This window comes from Carica papaya, chromosome 4, assembly GCF_054855325.1.
Source record: "Carica papaya isolate Zhongbai chromosome 4, ASM5485532v1, whole genome shotgun sequence".
Classification (NCBI taxonomy): Eukaryota; Viridiplantae; Streptophyta; class Magnoliopsida; order Brassicales; family Caricaceae; genus Carica; species Carica papaya.
In genome coordinates, this window is record NC_142312.1 from 26168301 (window position 1) to 26187554 (window position 19254).

The 19254-nt window shown below is 33.4% G+C and overlaps 4 protein-coding genes across 7 annotated transcripts; 2 read left to right on the forward strand and 2 right to left on the reverse strand.

The window, feature by feature from the left end:
* Window positions 1-110: 110 nt before the first annotated feature.
* TBL41 (TRICHOME BIREFRINGENCE-LIKE 41) lies at window positions 111-2873 on the forward strand. The gene is made up of 5 exons (XM_088218497.1): window positions 111-559; window positions 1518-1689; window positions 1778-1953; window positions 2058-2216; window positions 2494-2873. The coding sequence occupies exons 1-5, from the start codon at window positions 276-278 to the stop codon at window positions 2804-2806; spliced, it is 1104 nt and encodes a 367-aa protein (XP_088074623.1). The 5' UTR covers window positions 111-275; the 3' UTR covers window positions 2807-2873.
* A 533-nt stretch (window positions 2874-3406) lies between these two features.
* LOC110812517 (protein trichome birefringence-like 38) lies at window positions 3407-5188 on the forward strand. Of its 2 annotated transcripts, none has more exons than XM_022039309.2 (5): window positions 3407-3756; window positions 3937-4048; window positions 4206-4381; window positions 4491-4649; window positions 4780-5188. In XM_022039309.2, exons 1-5 carry the CDS (start codon window positions 3488-3490, stop codon window positions 5093-5095), a joined length of 1032 nt encoding a protein of 343 aa, XP_021895001.1. In that variant the 5' UTR covers window positions 3407-3487; the 3' UTR covers window positions 5096-5188. The 2 variants fall into 2 exon arrangements, with proteins under 2 accessions (XP_021895001.1, XP_021895000.1); XM_022039308.2 differs by having other exon boundaries at window positions 3408-3756; window positions 3937-4108.
* A 6-nt stretch (window positions 5189-5194) lies between these two features.
* On the reverse strand, window positions 5195-11087 carry LOC110812518 (uncharacterized). The gene is made up of 4 exons (XM_088218498.1): window positions 10748-11087; window positions 8139-8261; window positions 5843-5962; window positions 5195-5567 (listed from the first exon to the last, which is right to left on the reverse strand). Exons 1-4 carry the CDS (start codon window positions 10782-10784, stop codon window positions 5503-5505), a joined length of 345 nt encoding a protein of 114 aa, XP_088074624.1. The 5' UTR covers window positions 10785-11087; the 3' UTR covers window positions 5195-5502.
* A 1803-nt stretch (window positions 11088-12890) lies between these two features.
* Window positions 12891-17234, reverse strand: LOC110812560 (NHL domain-containing protein). Of its 3 annotated transcripts, XM_088218500.1 has the most exons (8): window positions 16861-17234; window positions 16483-16554; window positions 16213-16380; window positions 15793-15963; window positions 15323-15532; window positions 14069-14157; window positions 13307-13929; window positions 12891-13224 (listed from the first exon to the last, which is right to left on the reverse strand). In XM_088218500.1, exons 1-8 carry the CDS (start codon window positions 16943-16945, stop codon window positions 13221-13223), a joined length of 1422 nt encoding a protein of 473 aa, XP_088074626.1. In that variant the 5' UTR covers window positions 16946-17234; the 3' UTR covers window positions 12891-13220. The 3 variants fall into 3 exon arrangements, with proteins under 3 accessions (XP_088074626.1, XP_021895060.2, XP_088074625.1); XM_022039368.2 differs by having other exon boundaries at window positions 12891-13926; XM_088218499.1 differs by having other exon boundaries at window positions 12891-13929.
* Between the last annotated feature and the right edge of the window lie 2020 nt (window positions 17235-19254).

The following is a 19254-nucleotide window of genomic DNA, read 5'->3' on the forward strand; positions in this document are numbered from 1 at the left end:
ACATTTGATGCAGTCTCAATCATGAACCGGAATGTACCGAATCATTCCTCCGTCAGTAAATGGCAAAAAAATCCCCCTCATTTAAGAATTTCACTCCCCTCCCAAAAATCTTACCAAAACTGATAATAGGATATGCACAAGAGAGTTACATAACAAGACCGCCTCTCTCTCCCTCTCTCTCTCTCTCTCTCTCTCTCTCTCTCACCTATATATATATATGTATACATACATAAAAATATAGAGATAGGTGTATATATAGTGTTATATATATATATATGTTTAGGTGGGTTTGGAGAGAAAGGGAAATGGATTGGTGGGTTGATGGGAAGAAATTTTCTTTGCTGCTGGTTATTGGGATTCTTCATCTTGTTGTTGAGCAGGCAAATGCAGGTGAATGCGATGTGTTTACGGGTACGTGGGTATCCGACCCGACTTACCCTCTTTACAATGCTTCACTCTGTCCCTTCATAGAGCGAGAGTTTGCTTGTCAGAGAAATGGGCGCCCGGATCTGGATTATACCCGTTACAGATGGCAGCCCCTCGCCTGCAATTTACCCAGGTGATTTACCTTTTTCATCTCTTAGTCAATTTAATTAATTGCCACTCCTCTACCCATATGTGTATATATATGTATATACATCTTTTATTTTCTTCAATGTCTGTCTTAATATGAAGAAGCTAGCTAGTACTTCTAACAAAGGGGCCATTTATAAGCAACAAACAAAATTTTTTCTTTAAGTTACGGTAAATACTGGTCTTTGCGTTAAACGAAAATAATTAACAGACAATTAACGATGTTAATTATTATGGGTTTTATTTTGACCTTATATTTTTTACTTTTAACTAACAGTAAAAAAAAAAATTATTAAAAGTTTTATCTTTTTTTTATTTTTTACTTTTTTTTTTTTAATAAAAAAGTTGGGGGTTAAAAAAGCAGAGACAGATCTGGCGTTCACCAAGTGTTGGAGAGAGTTACGTGGGCCGTAACGAAATCATGTGAACTTTCATTTATTAATAATTGCACCGTCAGCGCGTGGTAAAACGAGAAATGGGGAATGTTATTTAATTGGTTGGATTTTCCACGCGCTTCCATCTGCAATTGGGATTTGAGTCAAAGTTTGAGCGTCCTGGTCTCGATCTGGTTGCATGACAGGGATTCTGGTGTCTGTTCTTTTGGTCTAGTGCGGTCAAGCCCACTGGATCTCCGGTGGAAGTTGTTGTTCTCAACATTTTTCCTGCTATTCCATTTCTGCCCCTACTATCTTGACATTATTTCTATTATATTCTTTAATTAGTAAAATAAATAAATTTTAGTAGCTTGACCATTTATGTTTTCAAGTCTTCTAATTAAGATTTTCTGTTTTTTTTTTTTTTAAATAATTAATTATTTCGTAGTTAGTCAAATTCATTGTTTGATTCTTTTTGACTCGATTAATGAATAGTGGGTTTGACTAATATTCAAATAATATTATAATAAATTATAAACATAAAAAGAGTTTTGATGTGTGGAGCTGCAGATTTAATGGGGTGGAGTTGTTTGAAAGATTGAGAGGGAAAAGAATAATGTTTGTGGGAGACTCTTTAAGCAGAAATCAATGGCAGTCTTTGACTTCCATGCTCCATTCCTCACAACCCACTGCCAAATACAACATTACCAGAGAAGGAGATGTCTCTACCTTTACATTCATGGTACTATACATACATACATATATATATATGAGTACTTCTAATGTGCTCACATTGGTAATTGATTAAAAGTTGTTGGTGGGAGTTGCAGGAGTATGGAGTGGAAGTGATGCTTGATAGGAATGTGTATCTAGTGGATGTAGTAAGAGAGTCAATCGGGAGAGTTTTGAAATTAGATTCAATCGAAGGAGGAAAACTATGGAGAGGAATTGATGTTCTCATCTTCAACACTTGGCACTGGTGGAACCGTAGAGGACCTTCTCAACCGTACGTTTATATATATGTATATATCTATATACGCACGTACATATATTGCTTACATCCCACTCCTATTCTTATAAAAATTTTACCTCATAATTATAATTGTGCAGATGGGATTTCATTCAAATAGGCAAAAAGGTTCAAAAGGACATGGATCGTATGCTTGCTTTTGAGATCGCACTCACAACATGGGGCAATTGGGTTGACACCAACATCGATCCCACCAAAACCCTCGTCGTTTTTCAAGGAATTTCGCCTTCTCATTACAAGTAAATTTTATCAATACATTCATTTTTTACTCTTGTTGGAATATTGTAAATTCTTATTTTATTTTATTCAATAAATTTTAAAAATTAATTTATTAATAAAATTATAATAATTAAATTGAGTTTTTCTGATTGAATCACGATGTTTTTGGATTAAAATTTTTTTTATAATAGAATTGTATAAGAAAATTCATTCTATATCAAAAAAATTACTTTAAACTAACTAGAGTGTGTGTGTATATATATATACATATGTAGCTAATGGAAATTTTGGTGGCAGTGGAAGCTTATGGGGAGAGCCAAGAGCCAAGAGTTGCGTGGGCCAGAAGCAACCAGTGCCGGGATCGACATATCCAGGAGGGTTGCCGGCTCCAGTGGAAGTGGTAAAGAAGGCAATAAGCAAAATTACCAAACCTGTGACATTGCTGGATGTCACCACCCTGGCGCTGCTGCGGAAGGATGGACATCCTTCCATTTATGGACTGGGAGGCTCAACCGGAATGGATTGCAGCCATTGGTGTCTTCCTGGAGTTCCTGATGCTTGGAATCAGATTCTTTATAGTTTCATCATTGACTCTCAAACTCAAAATTGACTTCTTCTTCCAACTTATTAATAATTCCATACCAGATCAATAATATATTGCCTCCGTTTGTTATTCATCCATGTATTACTATTATATATATATGCGGAAGAGACAAAGTAAAATCTGGTCCACAATTACACTGCACTTCTGGCCAAAGATCTCAACCTTAAATGCGCATTATATATATGTGTGGTACAAAATTGTCAGCACGTGAAAACTCCTCCATGGTTTGCCTTCCCTCAATGTTCTGCCGACAATTTTAGCAATTTTTCTAGCCTTGTTACTGTTAATTTTCTGTCATTTGTAAGTGTAAATACAACATGAAAAAATCCCATTAATATATAATTAAAAGGCTTGTATTAGAAGAATGGTATCTAATGAGAATTTTGGGTTTACGTCAGTATGCTGGCAACCAGAAGAAGATCAACGGGGCCAGTTCTCCCTAACCTAACATCAGTACTGGAAAAGAAAAGAGACACATTATGTCTTTTTCTAAAAGTGACAACTTGAAAACCCTTTCTTTAATCTCATCTATACATACATAATATATGTATATATATGTTCCAAGACAAGCCCATTTCTTTTTATGTGTATATATATAGTGTATATATTTCAAAACCATTATCACCTCATATTATCAAGCCTCTTCATTTCTGTCATACAAACACAAACAAAGAAATCTAGAAAGAAATGGAACATTGTTTTGGCAGCGTAGTAGTGGTGTTGATTTCAGCTCTGCTGGTTCATGTTCATGAATCAGATTCATATGTCAGAGCTGACATAGATTTGGACGACTGTGATTTGTTCCGGGGAAGTTGGATTCGTGATGAGGCCTACCCACTTTACAACACATCAAGCTGCTCGTTCATTGAGAAAGAGTTTGATTGTCAGGCAAATGGAAGGCCTGACACTCTCTACCTCAAGTACAAATGGAAGCCTGATGGTTGTCATCTCCCAAAGTGCGTATGTATATACATATATATATGTAATTCATCTTTTTCTTTCTATATTTCATTGTTAGTTGTCTCAATTAATCACTGCTTTAGTTAATTACTCTTACCCTTTTACTATATATACATATACAAGTACTTGAATATATATATTGGTTTTGTATATAATAATTAATTGTGGCTTGGCAGGTTTGATGGAGAGAGTATGTTGAGAAAGTTGAAGGGGAGGAAAATATTGTTTGTAGGGGATTCTCTGAGCCTGAATCAATGGCAATCTTTCACGTGCATGTTGCATGCTGCGGTTCGACAATCTAATTACACTATCAACAGAAACGGATTTGTCTCTGTTTTTACTTTTTCTGTTGAGTTTCTACTAATACTTTCTAATTATATATGTGTGTGTGTATATATGTGTATGTATATGTAAGATAATATTGATGGATTTAATTAATTTGCAGGAATATAATGTGTCGGTTATATTATCTCGGAATGGATTTCTGGTTGATGTAGTAAAAGAGAGAGTGGGAAGGGTTCTGAAGCTGGACTCTATTCAAAACGGCAATGCATGGAAAGGATACGACATTCTCATCTTCAATACCTGGCACTGGTGGCTCCATAAAGCCAGCAAACAGCCGTAATATCCTCTTGTTCATATTCTATATATATATATATATATATATATATATATGCATAGATGTAGTAATTAACTGGTTAATTAGCTAATTAATTTAATGGGTGGACAGATGGGATTACATTGAAGAAGGGGGTAAGATGGTGAAGGACATGGATCGTTTGATTGCCTTCAAGAAGGGAATTACGACATGGGCCAACTGGGTGGACTCCAACATTAATTCTGCAATCACCCAAGTTTTCTTTCAGGGGATTTCTCCAACCCACTACAAGTCAGTTCTTTAATTTAAATTACTACATATAGGATTAGGAAAATATTTTTGGCCCATCAGAGTGGTGGATCTGGGCCTGTTAACCCTCATTTTCTGTTGGTAATTGAATATGATAATTTGGATTAAACAGTGGTGAAGAGTGGAATGAGCTGGAGTCAACGACTTGCGCTGAGCAAACAGAGCCAGTAAGTGGATCGTCGTATCCGGGAGGGTCACCTCCAGCGGTGGCAGTTGTGAAGGAAGTGCTGAGAAAGATGAGAACGCCGGTGGGCCTGCTGGACGTGACGACTCTATCGCAGCTGAGAAGAGATGGGCATCCGTCTATTTATGGATTCCGCGGTGGCCGAGGGAATGATTGCAGCCACTGGTGCCTTCCCGGTGTTCCTGATACTTGGAATGAGCTTTTGTTTGCACTTATTGGATCACAAGTAACCAACAAAATTTAAGTAAATCAAGTTTGATAACGTAGATATATGTATATCTTATATACATGCTTTCATCAATATATATATTTCATCAATGTATGTTTTAGGATCAAAGCCACATTTCTAAAGCTCGCAACTTTCATTTATAATAGGTACACAACAAATACAAACCACATATGTTTTCATCAATAAACAGATTTAGTAAGAATTAGTCTCAAACATTTTCTTTCTCATCTACTTTTTCCACGTGTCCTAGCAAATATATCTATTTTGTCTTCCTCAAACAGAAGGTAACTAAAGAAAAACTTGTTTCAGTAGATTTAAATAGATGTTACACATTCATTTCCCAGTTAAGTGAGGAATGGAATCAATGAGAATGGGAGAACGATATACACGATTTACATGAAAACTCATATCCTCTTAGCTTTTCAACTATCGCGGATGAGATTGGTTGGCTCACTCAAAACATACCTGGGCAGTTCATATTTTGCACCTGCAACAACAATTAATCAAGCATAAAATGGGATAATATCCCAAGACACATGAATTTTTCAGGGGTCAAAATGAAAACACAACTTTTTAAGGCTGCAGGGTCAAACCCAGGCCACTTCTAACGGGTCCATGATCTCCAAGGAATAGCCCTGGTTGTGTAACCACCAATGCAGCTGCTTTTGGTGGTTCAGGAACTCAAGGTTGTGTCTTGTGAGTGATCAAATGGTTGACCCACATGGTGTAAAGACTATCAGATGAAGAGGACACAAAACATACCTCTCTCATCATAGCAGATTGTTAAATCAGCACTTTGAACAATCACCCCTGCACTCTCCACAATTGCTTGTGCAAGGCTTAAATCAGCTTCAGCAGCTGCTCGAAGAGCATCCCAGATCTCTGAATTCCAGAAAGACCATAATTTAGGTATATGAGAAAGAAATTCACACATATGGTACTATCCATATTAATGGACACTCAAAAAGCAATAGCCAAATAAAAAAGATCCAAAAAGAAATATTTTCAGTCCCTAGTCAGCAAGTACAATCTTCTCTAGGAAGCACCCAACCATATCAGATGGCAACAAATGTTAGAAGACTGGAATAGTTACAGAATGCCCTAAGAAATCATTGCACGTTTCATTATCTCCTCCACCGTCATGCTGCGTAAATTCCTTTAAAAAGAAAACCTTATGCATTCTAAAGTAATTTCATGCCGAACCAAGTCACTATAAGTCATAATTATTTTAAATAAATATCTGAGTAACTTGCTACAGTATCAAATCGCCTTAGAGTTTCCATCTCTATAATTGCTCTATTCTTAATACTGCCATGTGCGAACCAATGTCCACTCAGTGCTTTTCATCTGATCTAATCCTGTCTCCTTTAGATCCATTTTACTTCCATTCACAAATTTAGTCTTTACGAATTTTCCTAAGAAAGCCTGAGCTAGTTGTTCTTTTTTGCTAAATGCCAAATTTCATTAAAGCAGCACAAACAAAGTACAATTAACAAACCATTACAACTGGATCAAGATTGTGTATCCACCGATTACAGTTCTAATAGCTCACCAGGCCACTCTATGAGCACACACATTTTTGTCCCCACAAAGCCACTTTGAACCAGTAAAAGCACTGAATAAATCTTTAGCCTCTGCTATTACAGATTGAGAATCAGTTCTCACCACTACCTCCTTAATGTCCTGGGTAAAAAAGATAGTCTCAAAGTAAGCTTCAGCTCTCAGCCTTCAGCCTCAGCAATTAAACCCGTTCTTCCCCTTTCTTTGCTCCACATCCACTAGAATTGCAAAATCCAGTGCCAAAAGGACCAATAAAGTGGAACAACACAAACTTCATCCCGCTGCTTCCCCCAATAATACCAGCATTTTATATTTTTATCTTTTTCTTCCTATCTTTGCATTCTCATCAAGCAAATCATTAGGGAAATGTGGTTACAACCATGGGCCTAATATTCCTCAATGAACAGATGAAAAACAAGGAGATGAAACTCTAACAGCTGAATTTAACCTCTTTCTAGGTCAATCGATGTCCTGAGGTTTAGCAAATAGCTAAAACCAAGTACGCAGTTAAGAAAATTAGCAAAAGAAATAGAATCACATGATCTAGCAGAGACTCAATCATAAAATGGGTTACATGATTAATTCAGCTCTCTCTAGAAAGCCAGTGATGGTATATCAAGCATTGAAATTTAGAGTACAACATGGACTCTTAACTTGAAGACTGATAGCTAGCTTTTCTAGAGTTGGCTAAGCAGGCTCTTTATTTTCTTCCTTTCAATGCATTAGCCATTAGCCAGTTGTATCTAAAAGAAAAGCCAGTTCCTATAGACATTGCAATACATATATAGTCCAACAAAATGTCTTAATCTTGCGACGAGGTTCAGACAATGATCGTGATGAACCAAATTAAATATTTATCATACCTAACCTACAGACATTTCAAAGTTAGTGTCTCTAAATAAACTTTTGTAATAGAAAATATAGTGAATGCTCTAGCTCATAAATATAGTGAATGCACTAGCTCATAGTTCGCTGAGAATTCCCTTTTCCTAGACGACTTCATGAGCTCATTATTTGACTAACAACTTCATGAATGTTTTTCAAAGGATTACAAACCGTTGCTACAGAGCTAGCATTTTGGGGTGCTAAATCCATCAAAGGAATCAATTCGAGAAATCGCACTAACTTTTTCATGATGGCAAGAATAGACTACAAATTATGTTTAGCCAAAAATTATTGGAACAAATAAATTCATGCACATGATTTTTGTCAAAAAGATTTTGGCATATATCTTCCAGCGTTTCTCTTAATTAACTGAATATCTTATATCTGTGTATTCTTCATCACACATAAGCTAACAATAACATGAAATCTGCTCATGTAAGCAATAGAGGAAAAATAACAATTGTTATCTTATTATATAACTTTTTTGAGATATTTTTACAAAATTTTTTAGATATTATCTTATTGTATAACTAAAACCATTTTCATGATAACGTATTCTTTGACATTTTCCCATAAACTTGAGGTGAAAATCACACAGCTTATGCACCCTGACCTTTTCTGCCACCATAGTGAGGAGCAGTGTCCCAAAATTCATCACGCATCTGCAAAAGTTGAGACTTTGTTATTGGCTGGGGATGCTTCCAAGACTTTGGCTTTCGAATCTTTTTCACTTTTCCTGTAAGAAGCAGTAAGTTTCAAGTATCTTGTTCATAAATCATTAAGTTAAAACCAACTATGACAATCTAATAATATTGCTTAGACTTCAAGAAAGTGAATAAGAGCAAAGCTATTTAATGCACCCCTATTACAAAAGATGTCTACCGTACAGTATGGAAAGAAAAACTGGGAAATTTAACAGTTTCTCAATGGCTTATCCGGTAGGACAAAAGATGGTAAGGCCTGATGCAAGTAATGCCCAGTAGATACTTTGATAATAGGAGAGATGGCATTTCAATCCAAACTTGTCAATATGCAAAAAGCATACATGTTCACAAGCACAGGTTGAAGAGAGAAACAACCACATTGTAACTTCTAAAGTTCTTCATAGTGAATTCTGATTCATACCTCCAGCGGAGCAAGTCAATTTAATTGAACCATATAGTTCCATGTCACTTTACTTTTCTACTTTGATTTTCTTGTTTAATTTATCCCATTGCTGACAGTTCTTGTGCATGTACATACACAATCATCATAGATACACAGATACACACATACACTCCAATTATATCGTGCTATTCCAACCGAAAATTGTAATAGGTAAATTTCTTTTTTGAGATAAAAAATGTAGATAAATAGCAGAGACATTTCAGAAGCATGAACAGACTAAATATGCCTGTACATATGTATGTATATTATGTGAACGCACCTACATGTATATATATATATATGTCAATATATAAACATATTGCTAGTATTGAACCTTAACAGTCTAAGGTCAGATGAGTTTTAACAAAATAATTAATGAAATAGGGAATAGAAAAAATTCTTAACTTGTGCAGCCACTCTAATGAGAATAAAAGAGAGAATCAATAAACAAAGAGCAGCACCAAAAGGAAAGAAAAAAAAAAGAGCCTGGGTGCTAAAATTTTAGTGAATCAGTAAACATTACAAAAAAAAGTATCAGAATTCAAAAAGGTAACGGAAAAGAAGGGAGAAAATACTTCCAACGGAATACTTCAATTATCCAGCCAGAAGAGTCACTACCTTTCCACCTAAATGCACCAAAGCAAGATCATGTAATCGTAAACTAACATTGAAAGTGTACTTATTAGATCAGGACACATCAACTTCCAAGAGAAAAGTTGCAAATTCATCTCTTAAATTCACTATGACAGATAAACATAAAGTTGCATCAAAAACTGAAGCCAAAAATTGGTACTACAACACATTTGTATTTCTCATTCTTTCCCCCTTCTCCCATAACAACATGATAGCAAGCAGTAGCTAAAAGCTAAAAAATGAAAGAGAATGGTATTTTCATCTTTTTTATTTCAGCACTTTCCAAATGTTAATGAAATAGGCCCCTCACTATCACAAAAAAAATAACGTAGACTGCTCAAAGTCATACAGATAACATATTTGAATCACAAACAAACTTAAATAGGGGAAAGAAAAAAGGAAGAGAAATGCTTAAAGGCTAGAAGTACACAAGGAAAAAATAATAAACTCAAATCCGAACACATCATGCAAGCTCCGTCACATGAAATCATATATATGGTGATCTAACTAGCGATTCTTTACATCCATGGAAATTTAAGTCACTTGTATGGTTTTGTTTATTCAGGCAACGAAATGTTTCCCAAAACTGGCAGGAAGATGCCAATAATTAGACTAAGGTTATGTTACTGAACTTTTATGTCAGCATCTAAGTTGCTTGTTTTAACGTTTCAATTCATAAAATTATGTGCATCAATATGATATAAATCTATTAAGATAAACAAGCATCAGACAATGAAGTATTTTCAAATTTAGCTCAATTGAGAAAGTAGTAATCTTGATTTTAATGCAATAAAGAGGGCGAGGTGCCAAAATCCACGGAATTGATTCTCAGCCTAAATTTCACCTGATTTAAATTATGAGTAAATTCTTCACAGATTTCCATCATGAAGCTCAAGCAAGCAGTTTAACCTCAAATGAGTAAGAACCTCCATTGAAACAAAACACACAAGCAGCTCTGATTGAAAATTTACGCAGGTCAACAGGGACAGCAAGAAGAGGAGTTAAATTCTTATTTCTATTTATGGATGCTTTACACTTCATGATCATGGCTATTTATAGCCTAATTCTTGGATTCTTAACAGTTAAAATCATAACGGTTAACAACTGACTTACAACCGAATTTCTAAATGTTTAAAAAATCTAACCACTTAGGGTTCTTACCAACCAGCAACTCTGCTTAACTCTTGTAAACAAAATAGTATCAAATAATCACGCAAAAGGCCGAAGATGACCGAACCACACATCGAAGACGCCATAGAATTCTAACAATTTTGCATAAGAAATTAAATTAGATTAAATTTTAATTAATTGAAAGTAATAGTCTTAAATTCGGTGATTTCAATAAGCCAAACTTGACTTTTCCTCTTCACCACCTAAAGAAAGAGTAAACTAAAAGCTGCAAACAGAGAAAATCAGAGAGAGATAATGATAAAGTGACCTCACCATCTTTTTTCGTCTGTGACGATCCAGCGCAGCCCATTCTCTAGCTTATGATCTTTAGGAACAAGCAAAGGAAAGCTGAATTAGATAGAGAAAATTAATCAGAGCAAAAATGGAAGGTGTAGAAACTTCATTGAAACAAGTCAAAGGAGCTGAGGTTTATGTAATGGAAGGAGATTTTTCCGGTGGAGATCACTGCGGTTTCTCCGGTGAGTTACAAGGATGCATCGGTCAATTATTCTGAGATTGTCGATGGTTCATTACAGAATACATAAAGATTTCTTAGTATTGTGTACATACATATATATAATATGTATATATATATATTTGCTTGTAATAAATATATTTTTTTCTTTATTTAAGAAATTTAACATAGTTGAGAGATGAGACTTGGGAAGACGAGGTGGTTGGCTCTACGCTCCTTGCTCGTGTCGTTTCACTTTTTCTCGATCAGGTGCGGTAATCTCCATGTTATGTAGCCAACAGATCTCTGCCATGTCATCGCTTTTAGGTTCTTCCACGTGACAGGATAAATATATTTTTTTCTCAATTTTTTTTAAATATAATTATGAGTTTGATTTAAATTTTTATAAAATAAAAACATTATATAAAATAAAATAGAAGTTTGGTTTAAGTATTTTCGCAATTTATCAATTGATAAATAATGTGAATATAAGTTTATTATTATAAGATTAAATATATAAGAAAAATAGTCAAATTACGGATAAATTTATAAATTATAATTAATTTTTAATATTAAATAAATAAAATTTATATATATTTTTACTAACTATTAATTTGAATATTGTTGAATTATAATGAAGTGATTATTTTTTAATATATTTTAAAGTAAATAAATGATTAAACAAAATGAGTTAGATGAGATAAGGGCAGGTAGCATATTATGCACTAAATATAAAAAGTTACCCATCTGGTAGAGATAAATAATTAATTTAAATTTGTTCTGGACATGAACTAGTACAAATAAAAAATTATTTATGCTTATATGATCTGCTAATTTTTTTGAAGAATCAAGCTTTTAGTAAAATAATAATAATAATAAAAAAATGTACGAGTATATATTTCACATTTTATTATATTATTTAAATTCATTAATAAGAATCTCATTTTTAGCTTTAATTTCTAAACTTTTTTTATGATTTGATTGAAATTTTTAAAAATTAAAAAAAAAAAAAAAAAAAACAGTTTTAAAAAATGAAGATCGTGGACTCGTCTCTTTTTAAAATATGAGTACATTTAGTTTATTTCGTTTTTGATTTAATTTTTGAAAAATATTTTTTAAATAATTGTTGATTAAAAATATTTTAAATAAAAAAATTATTTAATATTTAATAAAAACAACGGTAAAAAATATTATCATTTACAAAAAAGTAAAAATTGTGTATTTGTTGAAGTTGACTTTAAAAATAAAATCATTCTCTAATTTACTTTAAGTTTATTAAAAATAAATTTAAACTTTACTTATTTAGTTATAAAAATATTTTTAAAATGTAAAATATTTAAGAGAAAAAAGTTTTTTTTTTTAATAGTCCAGAAAAGTTATATGTAGAGGACAACATTTCCCACGTGAGAAGGTACTTTTTCCTTTTAATGAACGAAATCCTATTTAATTACATTCATGTTTTTCACCTGAATAATGAACTGTCATTATGTTGAGTTGGCCTTCAAGAAAAAAAGTAAATAAATAAATAAGGAATAAATCTTCTTCTCTTAATATAATATAATATATATATATTTAAATTATAAACTCATACTTTAGTACTAAAATAATATTTACACTACAATAATAATATAATTAATTCTTTAACTAATAATTCAAAGTTATAATTTCATTAAAAAGAAAAATACTAACTATACAGCTTAGTAATGATTAATTTTTGTATTCATAAATTTAGATATTAGCAAGGACACATAATTGCATTTTATTTGATATTTAAGTACCACAGATTAAAAAAAATATAACATGATATCATATCTAAGTTTGTCCTTAATGAAGGATTGCAAGTATGAATATTTTAAATATTTTACATATTATTTTAAAATTTTTAAACTTAGTATGCCGTATATTTTCTTTAATAGCTTGTATTAATGTTGATTATGATATTATTAATATACAAAAGTCAACTAATAATGAAATGTATAAATTTTTACTTTTATATATATATATATATATAAACTAAAATCAATTGCAAATAGCAAAATCCCAAAAGCCCTTAGTCAACACCTAAAACTAAAATAATAATATGGGGTTTTAAGGGCTAAGCTACATAAAAAAAAAAACAGGTTCATAAATCAAAAGCAGTAACTATGGACATGGATGTGCCAAAATGATAATTTTCTTTCTGAGAAGAGAAGGCAGCAGCTAAATCAATTGATCTTCAACCCAAAACTCCTGGACCATAGTTTCTGATTGAATTTGATGTAACCTCTAAAGAAAAATATAGGGATGCATGATCTACCTGGAGAAAACAGGAAAAGAAAAAGAAGGAAAAACAGTCAGCATACGCTATTTAAAACCTGAATGAATCATCAGACCCATACTTGTTTCTGATATTGTAATGATCAAACTTTGAATTATCATAATCCCTTGGCTTCATTTCAGCTGGTTTTGGTTCCGTCCCACCAGGCCCGTAAACCACCTCTCCACTTTTATCTCTCTGGCGATGTCTTGTTCTCTCTTTCTGAGTCTTTGACCTGGTGTAAGGAGGAACCTCGCCAGACATGTATAATTCTGCAAACTCCTGTCTTTTTGAGGACCTATGCTTACTTGACAAAGAGGGGTCCTTAAAACTGTTTGACTTTAGCTTTGGAGGCTTCATGTCTGAATACTTTTCTGTTGCACTAGGATTATGGACCCGTCGTGTTTCAGAAAGGGGGACCGGAGTTGTCTGCCTTTGAACTACTGGAGGTTCAGGTTCAGATTCATCCTCAGGCATCTTCAGTCTATCTTTAAGTGGCGTGAGGTTTTTCTTGGATCCACCTCGTCTGAAATGTGAAGGAATGAAGTAGAGAAATGCATTAGCCAATGCTTCAAGTGCAAGCTTGGACAGATCGATAATGAGCTGCCCAAAAGATGGCCATCCCGGTTCTTCCTTCATGCTTTCCACAATAGGATTAGGTTTCTCCTTGCTAGGAGGTTCTGTCGATTCAGTCTCCAACAACTGCTGGTATATCAACACAAATATTATATTAAGACTGGACGAAAGGAAAGTTATGAACTGACACACAAGCATTAAGTTTTCAAAGAAGAAATTCTTGGTGATCATATAAGTCATAAGTGAAATTTCAAAGAAAAAATTTTACCATCCTCGAGAAGAAAGAAGATCCAAAACCCTGCCGAAGCAAGCATGTGACATATCCAACCAAGACAGCACCGACCACCATAAGGATATCTGCCAGCAGACCAGTGCGTTAGTATGGGGCACGTGGCAACCAACCAAAGATGAAACGTAATAAAAAGAGTGGCTGGTCCATTCATCTTGACATAACACTTAATGAACACATACATAAGGAAAATATTCCCGGAACAACATAAGGAACTAGGGATCAAGAAAGAAAGTTTCCAGAGACCAGTTTTTTTCCTAATCTTCTATCTTCTTGAAGATATATTCTGCAGCCAGTCAAGATAACTGATTTTGAAACCGAACTAAAATAAGGATTGTAGGAGATGGAGTAATCAATGACAACCATCCGAATCCATGATGAAAATGGATAGCCCACCAACAATTGCAAACCAAATACTAGACAAACTTGTCGTCATCTGGCTCAAAGTTTAGCCTCAATAGTAGTCCATTCTCAAATCTATACCCATGCAAAAGACAGTGCAAACATGAGCGAATATCAAAGACAAAACCAACTTACGTATAAACAGACTGCCTAACCTTAAAATAGACAGAACCTTTACTAGAGAAATACACTAATAGATAGTTCTACAGAGAAATAAGAACACTTGCATCTATTTCAGCCAGATGCATCCTAACAATTCCAAAAGGCTTCACTATTTTCATGTATCACATGACCATAGGATGAATTATTTCTGAAGTAATGTAAAAACAAAACTCCAGTAATGAGGCCCAGGTAAAGGATGTTAATCAATACAGCAGTTACTCCAACACCACCCACTGTCCTCCCAAAATAAGCATCTATAAGATGGCTGCTACTTACTTCAACGGCTTGGTTGATAAACTTTCTTAACAAGACAATCTACAACATTTGCAATGGAGTTATATGAGATTGGAAATACAGTTTCCACTTGTTCTGGAAAGATTTGAAGTACCCAGCTTTGGACACCACCCTGTATGCTTGGATCCTTCTCCAGTTTTGTTTCAGAGAGATTTCTTTCTTCGTGGTCAGCTTGTTAACATGATTTAACAGTGTCCTTTACGTACCAGCAAATTCAAGCAGACATGCCAAGAGAATTACATGTGTACAGCAAGATGTATGAACAAGTGTATATATGAACAAAAAAGTGGCTTGCATAACAAAGATTGTTCTCAAATAACCACAAATAAAACAAAACATGATCGTCTATATCAAGCAAATAACAAGAGATTGAACCTGTTGGAGAAATTGAACTGTATTGATAGTCACAATCATCTTGGTCGAGAGAAATTTGCCGAAGAGCAGCATTTCCTCTATCAACAACTAACAAGGAACAGGTTGGCCGGACATATAGAACATCGAAATCACTGGAGAACTTGGCATCCTCACTGGGCCCATCCCGGTATCCAGCCATATTTGACTTTCCTCCAGCTATGGTTGTTACACCTGCAAATAATCCAAGCTTAGGAATTCTGTTCTTAATGACCCCCATCATTTGTCCCTGACAGTAATAAATATTTCAGTCTTCAACTAAAGAAAAGCTCTACAGTCTAGTTGTGTTGTTTTAACCTAATTCCCAAAAGTTTCTAATCTTTATATAAGATTGTAACATCTGTACTGAGTCTCTGGGACCACAGTTCACAGAGAAAATCAAAACTGAATTCTTCCCTCTTTTGAACTCGTATTACATGATGAATTTGCCATACCTGCATCTCCAATCTTCCTGATGGCAAAATTAAGTGTGTCAGCAACATAAACATTCCCTTTGTCATCCATTGTTACACCTTTGGGATGATTAAAGCGAGCCTCATTCGGTTTTCCATCAACATGCCCCGTGTATCCTTGAAATGATCCAGCAACCAATCTTCCCCTGCTATCTGTAACAAGCGAATATTATAAACAAGAAACACAGCCCCCAATTAGCATACAGAAACCAATCTTCCCCAGTTAGCATACCACTAGCCAGCAACTATAGAGTTTCCATTTCATGAAGGAAAATCGCAATTAAAAAAAAGGAAGCAACATTAAAGATAAGATAAAAAGATTCAATTAGACAGCCATTGTTCTTACATTTGACAGAAATATAAACTGAATCCTACAGAGAGGGAATAGAAGGAACAAATTACATTGGGATAAAGGTGGAGTAATTTTAACAATTTTGCTGTTAACTTCATCAACAGCATATAGTTCTCCATCTTCGGACACACGGATTTTGTAAGGAACAACACCAATCTCATTTCCTTCAACAACAGTCTCTACCAAGTAACCATTCTCAAACTGGAGAACATTTCCATCTAGAAAAACAAACAGCCATGTCAAACGTACAGAGAATTGATCAGTTAAAGGTGGTGTAAATAAACAAGAAGTTTGCCATGATAGGGATTATGTCAAGCTACCTGATTGAGGCGATTTAGAGGGTGACCTGGTGGTCCATTTGAGTAGAGAAGACAAGTGTTTTATCAATGGACCTGAAATTAATCAGAGTTTACCCATGGCATTACTAGTGAAGCTAAAAGCAAATAACAAGCATACCCATTGGAGAATTAGATCTCAGCAATCAAAGTATCTTTCTGAAACAGTAATCACTCATGCAAAGTTACAGTAAAAGCAGGAAAATGTGACTATAAAGTTGAGTTTCATAAAGGGGTATTGATAATACCCAAACAAGAGAATCAACAAAAGTGTGAAGAAAAGAATTTAGTAAAAATCCGTTAAACAAACAGATCAAAAAGAACCCAAAAGAATAATAAAGAAAAATAGCTAAAAATCGTCACCTGCAGGAGCAGCATGGGCTTGAAATTGAAAACTATAAGCAACAAAAACCAACACCGAACTGAGCCAGAGAAGAGATTCTCTCATGGCTCCCTCCGAGGAAAACCAAACACTTGAAAAAGGGAGAGATCAGAAAGTGCCAGGTTGTGGGGGGTTTAAATTGTTTAACAGCATTTTAAGTAGAATATCTCAGAGTGAAAAGAAACCATGAGAGATGGGCAGTGGAGAAATTCGCAGATAACACAGAGACTGTTCTGGTAGAAGCTGGGATTTTACTGTTAGTTCTCCATAGCGGAGGTTGGAGACAGTAGCAACCAGACTCTTCCATTCTGCTTTAACTCAGCCTCTTCTTCCTGTACTTTAATTTTCAATTTTCAATTAAAATTGAATTACTTTTTCATATTATAAAAAAGGTGGAGGAGGAAAGTGTTTTTTTTTTTTTTTTCTAAACACCCAGCAAAGATAAAGATAAAGTTTAGATTTTCGAGGAGGAAAGGAGCGAAAAAGGGTGTGAGAGGAGAGATTAGCACATAATCATACTAGATCGAATCGAAATAAATCAGATTAAGTAATTTTGGAGAGTAGAAATTCAAATTTTTACTTGAAAAAGTTGGAATCATTTAATTAGACAGTACTATAATTATGAAATGATATTTGGTTTTCATTATAAATATAATTAAATCAGTTTTAATCTTAGTGTAATTTTTTACTTAGATAATTTTCATTGTAATATAAATTTAACCTTTATGGTTAGGATAATTTTCAACTATGGTTTAAATTAAAAGTAAAAATACAGTAATATAGCAGTAATACATCAATTAATTAAGTAAAATTTTAATTAAACATTTCATTAAAAGTTAAAAATAATGGAATTTATTTAAGGTTAATTAAAATATTATGTAAAAAGTAATAGTAACTAAAAGATATTGATAATTATGGAATTTATTTAAATTAATGAATTAACCTGTTAAACTAATTAATTTGATAATAAAAATAATGTATTTACATGTCTAAATTTATTGTATTAATCACTAATTAATTTATTATAAGTGAATTTAAATCCTTTACTACCTTAATAACTTTTATTATTTTTTTATAAATTACAAATAATATATTTATCTGAAATTCAATAAAATTCTTATATTTTATTAATTAAATTATAACAGAATAATTTTTATATTTTATTAATTAATTAAATTTTGAATATTGAATATTTATATTTTAGTAAACATATAAATCTTATATTTTATTAATTGAAAAATAGTAATCCGATTAGCGGTCCTCTTATTCTTTGTACCCACGTCCTCGTCGCTATATTAACATCATGTTTAGATAAATTTTATTGATGGTTAATTAATGTATGGTAATAATTATAATTAAATGACAATGACATAAGGTGTAAATGATAAAAAAATTTTATATTTAGATGATTGTATTTTAATATATATTAATGACATATTTTTGTTAAATGATTGGATGATATGGTTGTATTTTCAATCAAATTATTAATTTATCCTTATTTATTTATGTAATAGTAATTGATATATAAGAAATATATAATAAAAAAATTAAATTATTTAACAATATAATTAAATTTGTATTTAAATAAATAATTATTATAAATTAAATTTTGATATTTAATAAAATAAATAATAAATTGTGATAATAAAAATAAATTTAAGTATGTAACACCCCAAAATAAAATTGTATGTAATTTAAAATTAATAAATATAATTTCTTAATTTATTTTTTATTTAATTTATAGTAAAAATGAAGTAAAATTAGATGATGAAATTGAAAACAATTTTGGAAAAAAATAGGTAAAAATTTGAGTTCTGTGGATATTTTTGAAAGAAAAATTAAAAACTGGATGTCAAACTGTAATTTAGGAAAGTTCTGCCACGTGGGACGCTTGGTCAGCAGCTCCAATCAATCAGGACGCGCCACGTGACAGCAGACGCTGACACGGTGCCACGTGGGAGGCCACGCGGACGATCCGTGTACTTGCGATCAAACGGCCTAGATCAATTCCTGCGTGCACGGACGACCCATATGCGTTCCCTCCCCAAACGCGATCGAACAGCCAAATTTGAACGTTATCGGACGGTCCATATTAAATCGCGATGGACGGCTCAAATCAAAAGCGGACGAATATAAATAACCCTTATTCGCACCAAACCCTAACCCTAGCCCTACCCGCCAGAACCCCTCGCTGGAGAAGAAAACCCGGCCGCTGGGAAGAAGACTGCCGCCACACCAGAACCCTTTTCAACCACCAAAAAAAGGTAAAAACTTTCTATTTTGCTTGGAATTCAATTTTAAACACACACGTTGCCAAATCGGAGCAAAAAGACATGTCAATTGGCCGAAAAATGCAGGTGAAGCTTGACGGCGCT